Below are 12,526 nucleotides of genomic sequence, written 5' to 3' on the forward strand. Positions count from 1 at the left end.
AGAGAATTCCACACTCACAACTCTCTGTGTGAAAAAGTGTTTCCTTATCTCCATTCTAAATGGCTTACCCCTTATTCTTAAACTGTGGCCCCTGGTTCTGGACTCCCTCAACATCGGGAACAGTGTAACCAGGCCTGGAAAAAGTCACTGAAATGGAAGCACCAAAGCTGAAAATTTGTAAATCTGGAGACACAGATGTTAGAACCTTGAGAAAACACAAAGCGCTGGAGTAACTCAGTAGGTCAGCAGCATCCCTGGAGAATACGAATAGGTGATGTTTCAGGTCAGGTCCCATCTTCAAACTGAAGAGGGGCCCTGATCCGAAATGCCCAGTCTGAAGGAGAATCCGGGCCTAAAATGACACCTATCCATGTTCTCCAGGGATGCTGCCTGACTCGCTGAGTTACTTGCTGAGTGTCTTCTTTGTAAACCAGCATCTGCTGTTCCTTGTTTCTTTGTGTATTAAAGCCACGTGGATGTGGAGAAATACAAGCTGAGAGCTAGATTTGTTGGTACTGAACAGACATCCATAAAGATGTAGTGAGTGGTTCGACATTCACATTATGCCAGCACTCTATAAAAAGATAGTGCTCACTGACATACAAATAAGGCATTGATCATGGCAGACCACTAAAAGGTCCCATTCATGAAACATTTGAGAGATTCAATAGTTCTAATTGTGCAGCTGGAATAAAGGATTCCTGCAAAGCTGATGTGTGACAGCAGAGCCTAATTTTCCTCTGAAGCTTCAAGAGCATGCGGAGCAATACAGATTCATCATTCTGACCTTATCTTCATACTGTCCAAGAGATATTAATGAAGAGATGTGTTGAGACAATCAAAAGAAAACCTATAAAAAGAGGAGAGATTAAGGCAGACCCAAATCTTGACCTGTTGTCACTCGAACCAACATTGTCAAGATTCACAAGCGTTTGCCAGCCATGGTGCTGATGAAATAGACTCCTGTATAACATTGCAATGTATATCCTCCACATGACCAGGACAAAAAGTAATAACTAGCTGATGATATGTAAAAGGGAACCAACACTTAAACAACCGTGCTAATTTGTATTTCATGACTTACATTTTGGAGAGGATAATTAATGCACGTATATGCTAAAGTCTTTGGAAAAACCTGGTATCCTGTGACTATATATTGCCAGAACAACAGATGACTGAGCAGATAGCCCAAAACAAATGGTGGCACAGTGGCATAGCAATAAAGTTGCTGCCTTACAACACCAGAAACTCAGATTCAATCCTGACTATGGGCATTGTCTGTGCAGAATTTGTACTTTCTCCCTGTGACCGCATGGGTTTTCTCCGGGTGCTCCGGTTTCATCCCACATCCAAAGGCGTGCGAGTTTGTAGGTTAATTGCCTTCTGTAAATTGTGGCTAGATAGAACTAGTGTATGTCATGATCGCTGCTCAGCGAGGGTAAAGTGCTCCCCCCGTCATCAATGCTGTTTTGGTCTGTAAGTTAAAAAAATGTGTGTACTTCTGTTACATGCCAACAAATCACAGCATCATTTATAGCCATAAGTGATTGTGGTGCAAATACCCCATCATAGAATTGAGTAACCTGGAGATTACAGCTCGCACTAAATAACAATTCTCACAGTTCATGGAAGCAAACATATGTTTGACTGTTTCAATGTTTAACCTTCATACATTGCCTGAGGTGAACAGAGAAGATGACATTATAAAGGGCAGCACAGTGGCACACTGGTAGAGCTGTTGCCTCACAGTGCCAGAGAGTCGGGTTCGATCCTGACCTTGGTTGTTGTCCTTGGGGATTTTGCACGTTCTCCCTGTGATCTTATGGATTTCCACTGGATGTACTGGTTTCATCTCGCGTTCCAATGATGTGCATGTTTCTAGGTTAATTGGCCTCTGTAAATTGTCCCTAGTATGTAGGGTGTGGATGTGAAAGAGAGATAGCATAGTACTAATGTGAATGGGTGCTCGATAGTTTGCATGGACTTGGTGGGCTGAAGGGCCTGTTTCCATGCTCTACCTTTCAATGAATCAATTAATCAATCGTATATGTGTTGAACCAAAATCTGGTTGTCTAGATCATTGACAGTAACAAAGAATAGCAGAACAGACTCTGCAATATTGGACATCTGATTATGATATTGACTTTCCTGAACTTTTAATTAATTGGTTCCAATACCAGGTTACTCAATTCTATGATGGGGTATTTGCACCACAATCACTTATGGCTGTAAATGATTCTGTGATTTGTTGGCATGTAACAGAAGTACACAATTGTTTTAAACTTACAGACCAACTATGTTCTCTTGTGCTGAAGCAAAGCAAGAATTTATCCTATCAGGGACACATGACAAAAAACTCACTTGAACTTGGAGATGCAAACAGGTTCTCCTTCCCAGGCCAATAGAATTGAAAATGGTGAACATGGATCCTTCATTATGTTAGGGAATTGCATGTTGTGGGATAATATTGTACACATGTACACATTGAATGGCATAGTTATACACCATTAAAGAATCAGGCAGCAGATCTGTTAAGATCTTGGACATCACTAGTAAATTACTGCTGATGGATGTTCAGCTTCCCTATTATTGGCAGAAATATTAAACAAATACTTTGTGTCTGTCTTCCTGAAAATTTGGAGGGCCAAGGATACAGTACAAATAAAGAGGAAAAATAAATTAATATCAGAAAATAAATATTGCTCGGGAAATTAATGAGCATGAAAATTGATTAATCTCAAAGATCTGATGACCTATATTGTAGAGTTTTGAATGATTTGCCTTTAGTGATAATGAACGGTTCAATATAGTAAATCTATAGTGTGTAGAAAGGAACTGCAGATGCTGGCATATACTGAAGATGGACACAAAATGCTAGAGTAACTCAGCGGGTCAGGCCGTATCTCTGGAGAAAAAGGTTGGGTCCTGACCCAAAACACACCCATCTTTTTTTCTCCAGAGTTGTTGCCTGACCTGCTGAGTTACTCCAGCACTGGGTCTATCTTTAGCAAATCTGTAGATTCTGGAATGACTTCTCTAGAATGAAGAGTACTAATGTGAGATATAAATAAATATAATAATTCCAGGTTCTTCTCTTTCAAAAAGGGGCATCAGTGGCTCAGCTAGTTGAGTTGCTTTCCCACAGTTCCAGCGATCCAGATTTATTCCTGACATCTGGTGCAGTCTTTGTAAGGTTGCTCATTTGCACCGGGACTGCGAGGTTTCCTCAGATGCCTCCGATTTCCTCCCACATCCCAAAAATGTATGGGTTGGTCGGCAAATTGGCCAAGTTATCCCTAGTGTGTACATGAATTGTAAAATTTAGGAGGGGTGAGTTGATGGGAATGTGGGGACAATAATTGCAAAGGGTAGGATTAGTGTATATAGGTAATTGATGGCCAACATGGACTTGGTAGGCCAGAAGGTCTGTTTCCTTGCCATATTTCTCTATGGCTTTAAATGCAATCAGTTTTTCTGCGAGTTAAGTATCACAATGGTTGTTGTTTGATTGTCTACACAACAGTCAGAAAATTACCTTTGACTGAAAATTGTACAAGATTGCTCCAGGAATCTATTTGGAAGCATGAAAGGTAACTAATTTCAAATGGAGCTGATCTGGCTCTATTTATCCAACAGCCATTTATCCAATATTTTTGCGAACATGTCACATTTAAAAGACTTTTAAATATGCAGAGGGATATGCAGGGAATGGAAAGATATGGATTACGTGCAGGCAGAGGAGATTTGTTTACCTTAGCACCTTGTTCAGCACGGATATTGTGGGCCGAAGGACCTGTGCTGCACCGTTCTATGTTCTTTGAAGAAGAAATTAATCTGGGTTCTAGACATGAAACTTGCTGGGGATATCTCTGTTCTCACCTAAATAAGCTGGGAATTTTCTCAAAAATCAGTTATTAGCATCTGCATTTACTATGTTTTTTGTTTTTAAAATAGGAATGAAATCAAAAATGGTCTTGAAGTTCTCAAAAAAGTGACTCCGGCGGGTGACACCTACATGCATGAGGGTATAAAAAAGGTACGTTTTTGTTTTCATTTACTTGGTAGAACTATGGAATATTAAGGATCTGTTTGCTTGGCAAGTACAATAATTCCCAACTGCAAGGAAAATTAGAAAATCTGTACACTTAGTTTACTAAAGTGAAATAACTATTCAAATTGATGTAAAGAATGTTCTAAATGTGCAAATTTAGTTTTTGCTCTTGGGCCAATTATATATCTTGCTAATTGATATGTTGCTTTGTGTATTTGTGGTTCGAGTATTCCTATTATTGTTAATATAATTAAATATAAAATATGACTTGTATTTTCTGACCATAAATGGCAAATCTTCGGCTGACCTCAAGCTTGTTTGTCAGCTGCCCCTGGATCGCACTGTTTCTGCTCCAACACCAGTACTTAGTGAAGTCACAATTAAATTTGACCTCTACCAGTGGTGTGGATTGAAGAAGAGGATGGTTGCTGTCTGTAGCCTCTAGGACCAGAGGTCATAGCCTCAGAATAAAAGGACGTACCTTTAGAAAGGAGATAAGAAGGAATTTCTTTAGTCAGAAGGTGGTGAATCTGTGGAATTAATTGCTACAGAAGGCTGTGGAGACCAAGTCTTTAGGTATTTTTAAGGTGGAGATTGACAGATTCTTGGATAGTAAGGAAGGCAGGATAATGAGGTTGAGAGATCTGCCATGATTGAATGGTGGTAGACTTTATGGGCCGAATGGCCTAATTCAGCTCCTATAATCTATGATGATCCTATGAACCTATGAACTCTTGCCATTAGTATGGCACAATAATAGGAATTGGACTGGTACTGGTGTATAGTGGAGGGAAAGCAGGACTCTCACAACTTTTTTTCCCTGTTGCCAGCCGGGCAACCTTGACAGCTTTTTACATTGCCAAATGACAGTTTAGGTGGTCATTTAAGACGGTTTGCATGACACGTGCGATAATGTGCTCGGACGAAGTGCGTAGTTACCAGTCGGAATTATGGTCAATGAAGCATTCACATATTATTTCTGCTTCAAATAAAGTCACAAACTAAACATATTCACCAATCAAGACATGATATATACCACAATGACATGCAGCAAAATTATAATGCAGTATCTCAACTCGTTTTACACGTGGCAATTAATGCAATTTCTATTAGTTCTTTCCACTTCCAAACAAAAATGTGGTTGGATTATTCAGCATATGATCAACCTGTGTCAATAAATCCTGGACCATGGTAACATATATGCTTAACCATGCACACTACAGATTGATGCAAGCATGTTTTCTGTGAAGGACCGAAAATTACCATGACATGGCCATAGCATGGGTCGTTATTGCTATTGGTACAGAAACACTCTCGCTTCCCACATAATTTATCCATAACAAAATATACAGGTTACAAGGAAATTTCTAAAGGCATTTTATGATAATAGCTGTTTAAACCGGCTATACCCATCTGACTGGTTAAACATTACACTAACTGACAAGAGATGGTCAAAGGACATAATTGCAGCAAATGTTCTTTTGGTAATATGTTTAAAGGGTCAAAACGCCACATTACCGGACATTCAGATTAGATGTACGTGTTGTGAACAGCAATGAAGATACCCAGTTTGAACGAACAGATTTAAAAAAAATTATCGATAAAAAAAAAATTACTTCAGAATTAATGTCAAAATTTCAACTGAAATATCTCCTGACCAAATTTGTGATGTATATGACCGACTGTAGAAGTAAAACCTGGATAAATCCAACATGTATTTGTGAATGTTGCTTATTAAATAACTACAGTACTGATACTCCATATTAAGAGCATTGATTTGCCGTTAAAATGAATTCTGTAATAACGTGTCAACGGTAGCATTGACAATCGAACACTGCGGTTTTAATGTTTCACGTGTTCACAATTTAACGAATCCATCTTTATGGACCAAAACAAATAATAACATTGGGAATTAAAACACATTTGATTGCATTCCGTTATCAAACATAGTCAATGTTCGTTCTAAAGACCATGAAGCATAATAGGGTCAGGGATGTGTGAATCAGTGCGGGTGGATAGATGGCATGGGGGGGGGGGGGGGGGGGGGGGGGGGGTGGTTGAGAAGGCAATCGGTGCGGAATGGATGGATTGAGGCAGGTGAATTAGTACGTGTTGGTTGGAGTATGTAAAAATGTGAGGGGAGAGCACGGGGGATGTCAGTGGCGTTCAATGGGGGGATCAGTACGGGATGGATGGGGGGGGGATCAGTACAGGATGAATGGGGGTAGACAAAAATGCTGGAGAAACTCAGCGGGTGAGGCAGCATCTATGGTGCGAAGGAAATAGGCAAAGTTTTGGGTCGAGACCCTTCTTCAGACTGTTACCCCCATTCTTCTTGAATGGGGGGATCAGTACAGGATGGCTGGGGGGGAGATCAGCGCAGGATGAAGGGGAGGGATCAGTACAGGATGAATTGGGGGGGGGGGGGGGGAGCCGGAAGAGTGTTGATCGGAGAGTGTGTGCAGGATGAATGGAGAATCACTACAGGATGAATGAGGGGATCAGTACAGGATGAATGGGCGGATCAGTGAAAGATGAATGGGGGATTAGTAAAATATGAATGTGGGATCAATACAGGATGAATGAGGGGATCATTATAGGATGAATGAGGGGATCAGGATATGAGGGGATCATTATAGGATGGATGAGGGGATCATTATAGGATGAATGAGGGGTTCAGTACAGGATGAATGAGCGGATCAGTAAAAGATGAAGTAAAAGATGAATGGGGGATCAGTACAGGATGAATGGGGGGATCAGTACAGGATGAATGGGGAGATCAGTACAGAATGAATGAGGGAACAGTACAGGATGAATGGATGGAACAGTACAGGATGAATGGAGGAGAAGTGCAGGATGGATGGGAAGGATGGTAAGTACATGATGAATTGGGGGACCAGTGTAGGATGGATGGGTGGGTGGCAGGTGGATAGGGTGATCAGCGCAGGATGAATAGATGGGGGGGGGGGGGGGGGGGGGGGGGGTAGATGGAGGAGGGGAGCACAGAGGATGTCAGTGAGGACTGAATAGAGGGCAGAATGGGGATCAGTGTGGGATGGAGAGGAAGGGTCCCAGGATAAGGGGGGCGTACGAGGCGAGACGAGAGAGAGAGAGAGATAGAGGGGAGGTGGGGAGGAATGAAGGTCAGAGCTCCTCGGACAACATCGCCTCACTGCCTTGGCCATCCCTGTCCACTGCCAAGTGCCGCCACCTAATGGGGAGGCGGTTGGGATCTCCTCGCCACCGCCTCCGCCAGCCAACAGCAAGGTGAGGGGCCGACCTCTGCAGCTTAAAGATCCTATAGCTATTGGATCTTTGGTGCAGCTGCTTCAGACGGAGGAAGGAGGCCTCCCCCTCCCTCCCTCCTCCCGGCCTTGGCGTGCGAGAGCGGGAGGGTTTGTTTTGAAAGCGGTTATCGCCGTTAGTGAATTTGCAAGCAGTGGCAACTATCAGGGCGGGCGGGGTGCGGGAAGGGGAGGCGGTGGAACCTCTGTCGCGGCCACTGCTGCCGTTGTTCGGGGCCTGTCATTCGCTCCGACCCTTCGTCACCACGCACCTAATATTTTTGGCCTGCAATACAGCCCTCGACGACACGGAACGTCATGTTCCTTTTCTCCAGAGATGCTGCCTGACCCGCTGAGTTACTCCAGTTTTTTGTGTCCATCTTCAGTATAAACCAGTGTCTGCAGTGCCAAGCCGGGCAAAATGACTCGGCGTTTAGGTTTCCCGGCGGCACTTTGGGTGGTCAATGGCACCCGGGCAACCGTTAATTTCGAGCCCTGGAAAGGGGTTGGGGGATTTCTGGAATTGGAGTTGTGTTGTTGAGGGAGAAGCAGGGATTGGGCTGGTAGTGATGTTGGGGTTTGGGGTCAATGTCCAGGAGATTGGTCAGTGATGAACGTTGTGGATTGAGTGATGTTTGAGGGGAAACGCATGTAATGCGGGAAGTGTGGCAGGAATTAGATCTAAGATAGGCACATAATGCTGGAGTAACTCAGTGGGTCAGGATACTGCCTGATCCCTGAATTAATCCAGCATTTTGTGTCTATCTTTGGTGTAAACCAGCATCCACAGTTCCTTCTTACACAGGATTTAGATCTCCCAGGTCAGCACAACCTTTGTTAAACTTACTCATTTTGTGAATATCCAACAGCTGACATTCCCAGGGTATTGTGGTTCAATGTTCTTTGCAATGTTTGTCAAGAAGTTTTGCATGATGAATGACATCAGCCAACATGACGCTGACATAGATGTTATGTTGTGGTCACAATGATGACTTGTGGCAGGAAAAGCTAAAGTGGATGGAAATGCTCACTTGACCATTCCAAGTGAAGCGATGTGACTGGAAATGGTATTTATTATGCATCAGTCATTTGTGTAAATTCCAACTAATTGGCTGCTATTCAACTTCCCTTTCCTCCACACCACTGTTTTTCAGCAAATTGCTAAATTGCAGATTATCTCCACATGATTTGGTAAAGGAAAAAGTTATAGACTATTATTGTTTATATGTTTGCACAATTGTTTACAGAGGAGGTAAACCATTGACTTGGCCATGACACGTTTATCTAAATAATTTTCAACCTATTGACAGTGCATTTTCATCAGAAAAATAATGTCATTAATTATGACATTTAAAAAATATGAATGCAAAATTGCACGTGGTATATTCAGAATTGCTTCAAAACCCTTCATGAAACGTACCCGTGTACCTGATGTTTACTCAGTTTGGCCACTGCACTGATTCTCCCCAATCCTTGTGCAGATGCATGGATCCAGCTTTCTTGGGCCTCCAGATATATGTGTGAGATGGTGAGGCACCTTACTCCATGAGCAATGGCTTCAGAGAGTGTGTACCTGAGGTGCCACTCCTTGAATGCTCTCTCAGAGCTTGAAAGCAGACAAGATTGTGGCTAGCTTGGTGTCCCAAGAATGTGAGAGGCTTTGTAAAAGAGTTATAGGGTAGAGAGTCAGAACTCTATTCCCAGAGTGGAAACATTATCTACTAGAAGGCATATCTGTAAGGTGAGCGGGGCAAAGTTTAAACGAGATGAGCAGGGGCAAGTTTTTTTACACAGCCAGGGGTGATGGTAAAAACAGAAAGGATATAAGGAGTAGAGGGAATGTATAGGCAGTTGAGATCAGTGCAACTTGGCATCATGTTCGGTACAAACATTGTGGGCTGAAGGGCCTGTTCCTATGCTGTATTGTTCTATGTTCTATTGAGCTGGATTAAGGTTGACATACTGTAGTTGTATGGACTATATACAAACAGGTAAAACCATGCCACTTATCAAGGGAGAATCTCATTATCTCAGCAGTATAGGTGAGGTGATCAGATTGATACCACATTTGGGTGAGGATTGGTCCCACATTTGTTGGCGAGAGGCAAAAAAGGGGAGGAGGAAGTTATGAAAACAATCTCACCGAGAATCTGAGACCGCTGGAAGCAGCTCATGAAGCAGCTCTGATATAATCGGGTTAATCTGAGACAGACATATTTTAAAACCATGTGATTTAATTTTCTGGCCAGTGATCTAAAGGAACGTCATGCAGATTCCAGCTGTATCCAACTTGGAAATTGTGATATATGTCTGGAAGTGCCGAACCTAATTTCTAGCATTTCAACATGAAAAGCGTTACAATTGCTTTCCCATCCATAAATTACTGGTATTTATGTATGTGGCATCATAAATAAGCAGTGTGATGGATACCAACTTCTGGACTGTTATTTATTGAACCTTAAAATAAAAAAAAGATGGCAACAAGAATGATGTAATATGGAGGAAGAGGACAACTTGTTCAGATTTTAAAGATTTGGCAATCTCACTATGGTAGTTCCGGAAAAGATCGTGTCTGATGCAATTAAACCAGAATTTGAATTATTTTGCAATGGTGATTATACAACACGTTTCCATCCCACATTGAATAAAGCTACAGAGGTCTATCTGTCAGTTTTGATATTTCTTACTTTTTCAGGTCGGCGCTTCCCCAAGTAATATTCCATCATCTCACCTGCCAATATGGGAGCTTTCGGAGCCGCTAGTAATAGGGTGGTTGTGGGCCCAAAGGGACGCGTTTCGTAGAGCGCGCTATGTATAGAACATTGGGGCCCGACTTGGATTTTTTCCCCCCCCCCTTGTTAGGCGGCCTGAGCAGCTCAGTCAACTCAGGCATGGTGGGCTGGTCACTAAGCGGCTTGGGATTGATCAGATCAGTCACTCAGCACCAAGGTGGTGGAGCTGGCAGACACCTCAGGGCCGGATGGTGGGCTGGCAGCTCACGCAGGGAGGAGAAATTTAAATAGGGTGTAGGTTTGGAATGGAATACTTTACAATAATTTGTTATCATTGGTCATTAGTTTTGAATGAACAAAAAATCCTGCTCGTGTGTTCAGAATAAATATCCTGATTTGTTTTATAATCATAATGTTGAATCTTGTGAATATTATGCATGACAGTTAGTCAACCAATACAAAACAGACAGGAAGGCACGAAGGCTCTAAGTGAGCCCAGATGCTGGTTTACAAAAAAAGACACAAAGTATTGGAGTAAGTCAGTGGATCAGGCAATACCTTCAGAGAATATGGATAATGTGATGTTTTGGGATGGATGAACATTGATAATATGATGCCCTCAATGTCCGCAAGAGAAAGGAAATTTGATCAACTTCAGGAAGCGGGGTACACATACCCTGGTTTGCATTTATAGTGCCGAAGTAGAGATGGCCGAAAACTTATAATTCCTCGGAGTCAATATCACTAAACAAATTCTCTTGGACCACCCATATTGAAGCAACGACCAAGAAGGCACACCAACACCTCTACTTTCTTAGAAGGCTTAGTAAATTTGGCATGACCCCCACAGCTCTCACCAACTTCTACACATGCACCATAAAAAGCATTTTATCAGGATGCATCACAGTTTGGTTTGGGAACAGCTCCATCCAGGACCATAAGAAATTGCAGTGAATTGTAGATGCAGCCTTGACCATCACACAACAACCTCCCTTCTATTGTGTCCATTTATACCACATGCTGCTTCAGCAAAGGCCAGCAGCATAATCAAGGATGAGTCTCACTCTGGTCACTCCCTCTTCTCCCCTCTCCCATCAGGCAAAAGTTATAGAAGTGTGAAAACACACACCACCAGATTCAGGGACAGTTTATTCCCAGCTTCTAATCAGGCAACTGAATTATCCTACCACAGCCAGAGAGCAGTGTTGAACTATCTACCTCTTTGATGTCCCTCGGACTGTCCTTGATCGGACTTTGCTGGCTTTGGCTTGCTTAAACGTGATTCCCTTTTGTATCTATACACGGTAAATGGATAGATTGTAAACATGCATTGTCGTTCTGCTGAAGATAGACATAAAAAGATGGAGTAACTCAGCAGGAGAGGCAGCATCTCTGGAGAGAAGGAATCAGTGACTTTTCGGGGGTTGAGACCCTTCTTCAGAGTGAAAGTCACGAGAAAGGGAAACAAGAGATATATAGAAGATGACTAGACTAAGTGGGACCCGTTGGGTCCCACATTCACATGGGAGGGCTGGTCCCCCAACGCAATATTCCACCTCTCCACCAATTCAATATTGGTAGCCAGTGGGGGGTTGGGGGGGGCTTATTCCTTGAAATTCCATTTGAAGCAGAGTGCAGGCCACCAAATTCAATTTCATAGCATTTCAAGAAGAGTGCAGGCCACCAAATTCCATTTCATAGCATTTCAAGCAGAGTGCCAGCCACCAAATTCAGTTTCATAGCATTTCAAGCAGAGTGCAGGTCACCAAATTGCAAAACAACTCATTGCATTGTCATTAAAGGCTAACAAATCATTTATTGCAAGTACATTGCAGACTCACACTTCAGTTGATTCACAGCTTAGAATCACAGTTGTGGACTGTCCCTCGCGATCTTCCAGAGTGACTGACTCGCGTTCAGGCATCCGGGGTTTTATCCTTCCCCCCCCCCCCCCCCCCCCCGGAAGTGGTGATTGACAGTCGAGAGGTCCAACCAGCTGATCTCAAGATTTTTTAAACACTCATAACTTATTTATTTTTCATCGATCGGAAAAATCTTCAGGGCTGCCTCAGCAGAGGAGGACTGTGAGTAAGATGGCCAAGTCATAGCGATATGGTAGTTTTTTTTCTAAAATCAATATATAGCTCAGGAAGTGGTCAGGATGAGACTTTTAGTTATATAGAAAGATAAAGAACAATGGATGAAAGATATGCAATAAGTAACGATGATAAAGAAAACAGACCACTGTTAGCTGTTTATTGGGCAAAAATGATAAGCTGGTGCGACTTGGGTGGGGGAGGGATCGAGACAGAGGGTATGCCTGGGTTACTTGAAGTTAGAGAAATCAATATTCATAACTCTGGGCTGTAAGCTGCCCAAGCGAAATATCAGATGCCGATCCTCCAATTTGCGTATAGCCTCACTCTGACAATGGAGGAGACCTAGGACAGAAAGGTCAA

General features: G+C 42.7%; 1 protein-coding gene across 1 annotated transcript in view; it reads left to right on the plus strand.

The window, feature by feature from the left end:
- The window catches only part of antxr2a (ANTXR cell adhesion molecule 2a), a 205,167-nt gene that overhangs the window by 11,907 nt on the left and 180,734 nt on the right, over window positions 1-12,526 (plus strand). Inside the window, exon 4 of the mRNA XM_055640235.1 lies at window positions 3,955-4,036. Coding sequence (XP_055496210.1) covers window positions 3,955-4,036 — 82 coding nt within the window. The remainder of the gene's footprint in view (window positions 1-3,954; window positions 4,037-12,526) is intronic.

Source organism: Leucoraja erinacea, chromosome 1 (assembly GCF_028641065.1).
Source record: "Leucoraja erinacea ecotype New England chromosome 1, Leri_hhj_1, whole genome shotgun sequence".
NCBI classification, from domain to species: Eukaryota; Metazoa; Chordata; class Chondrichthyes; order Rajiformes; family Rajidae; genus Leucoraja; species Leucoraja erinaceus.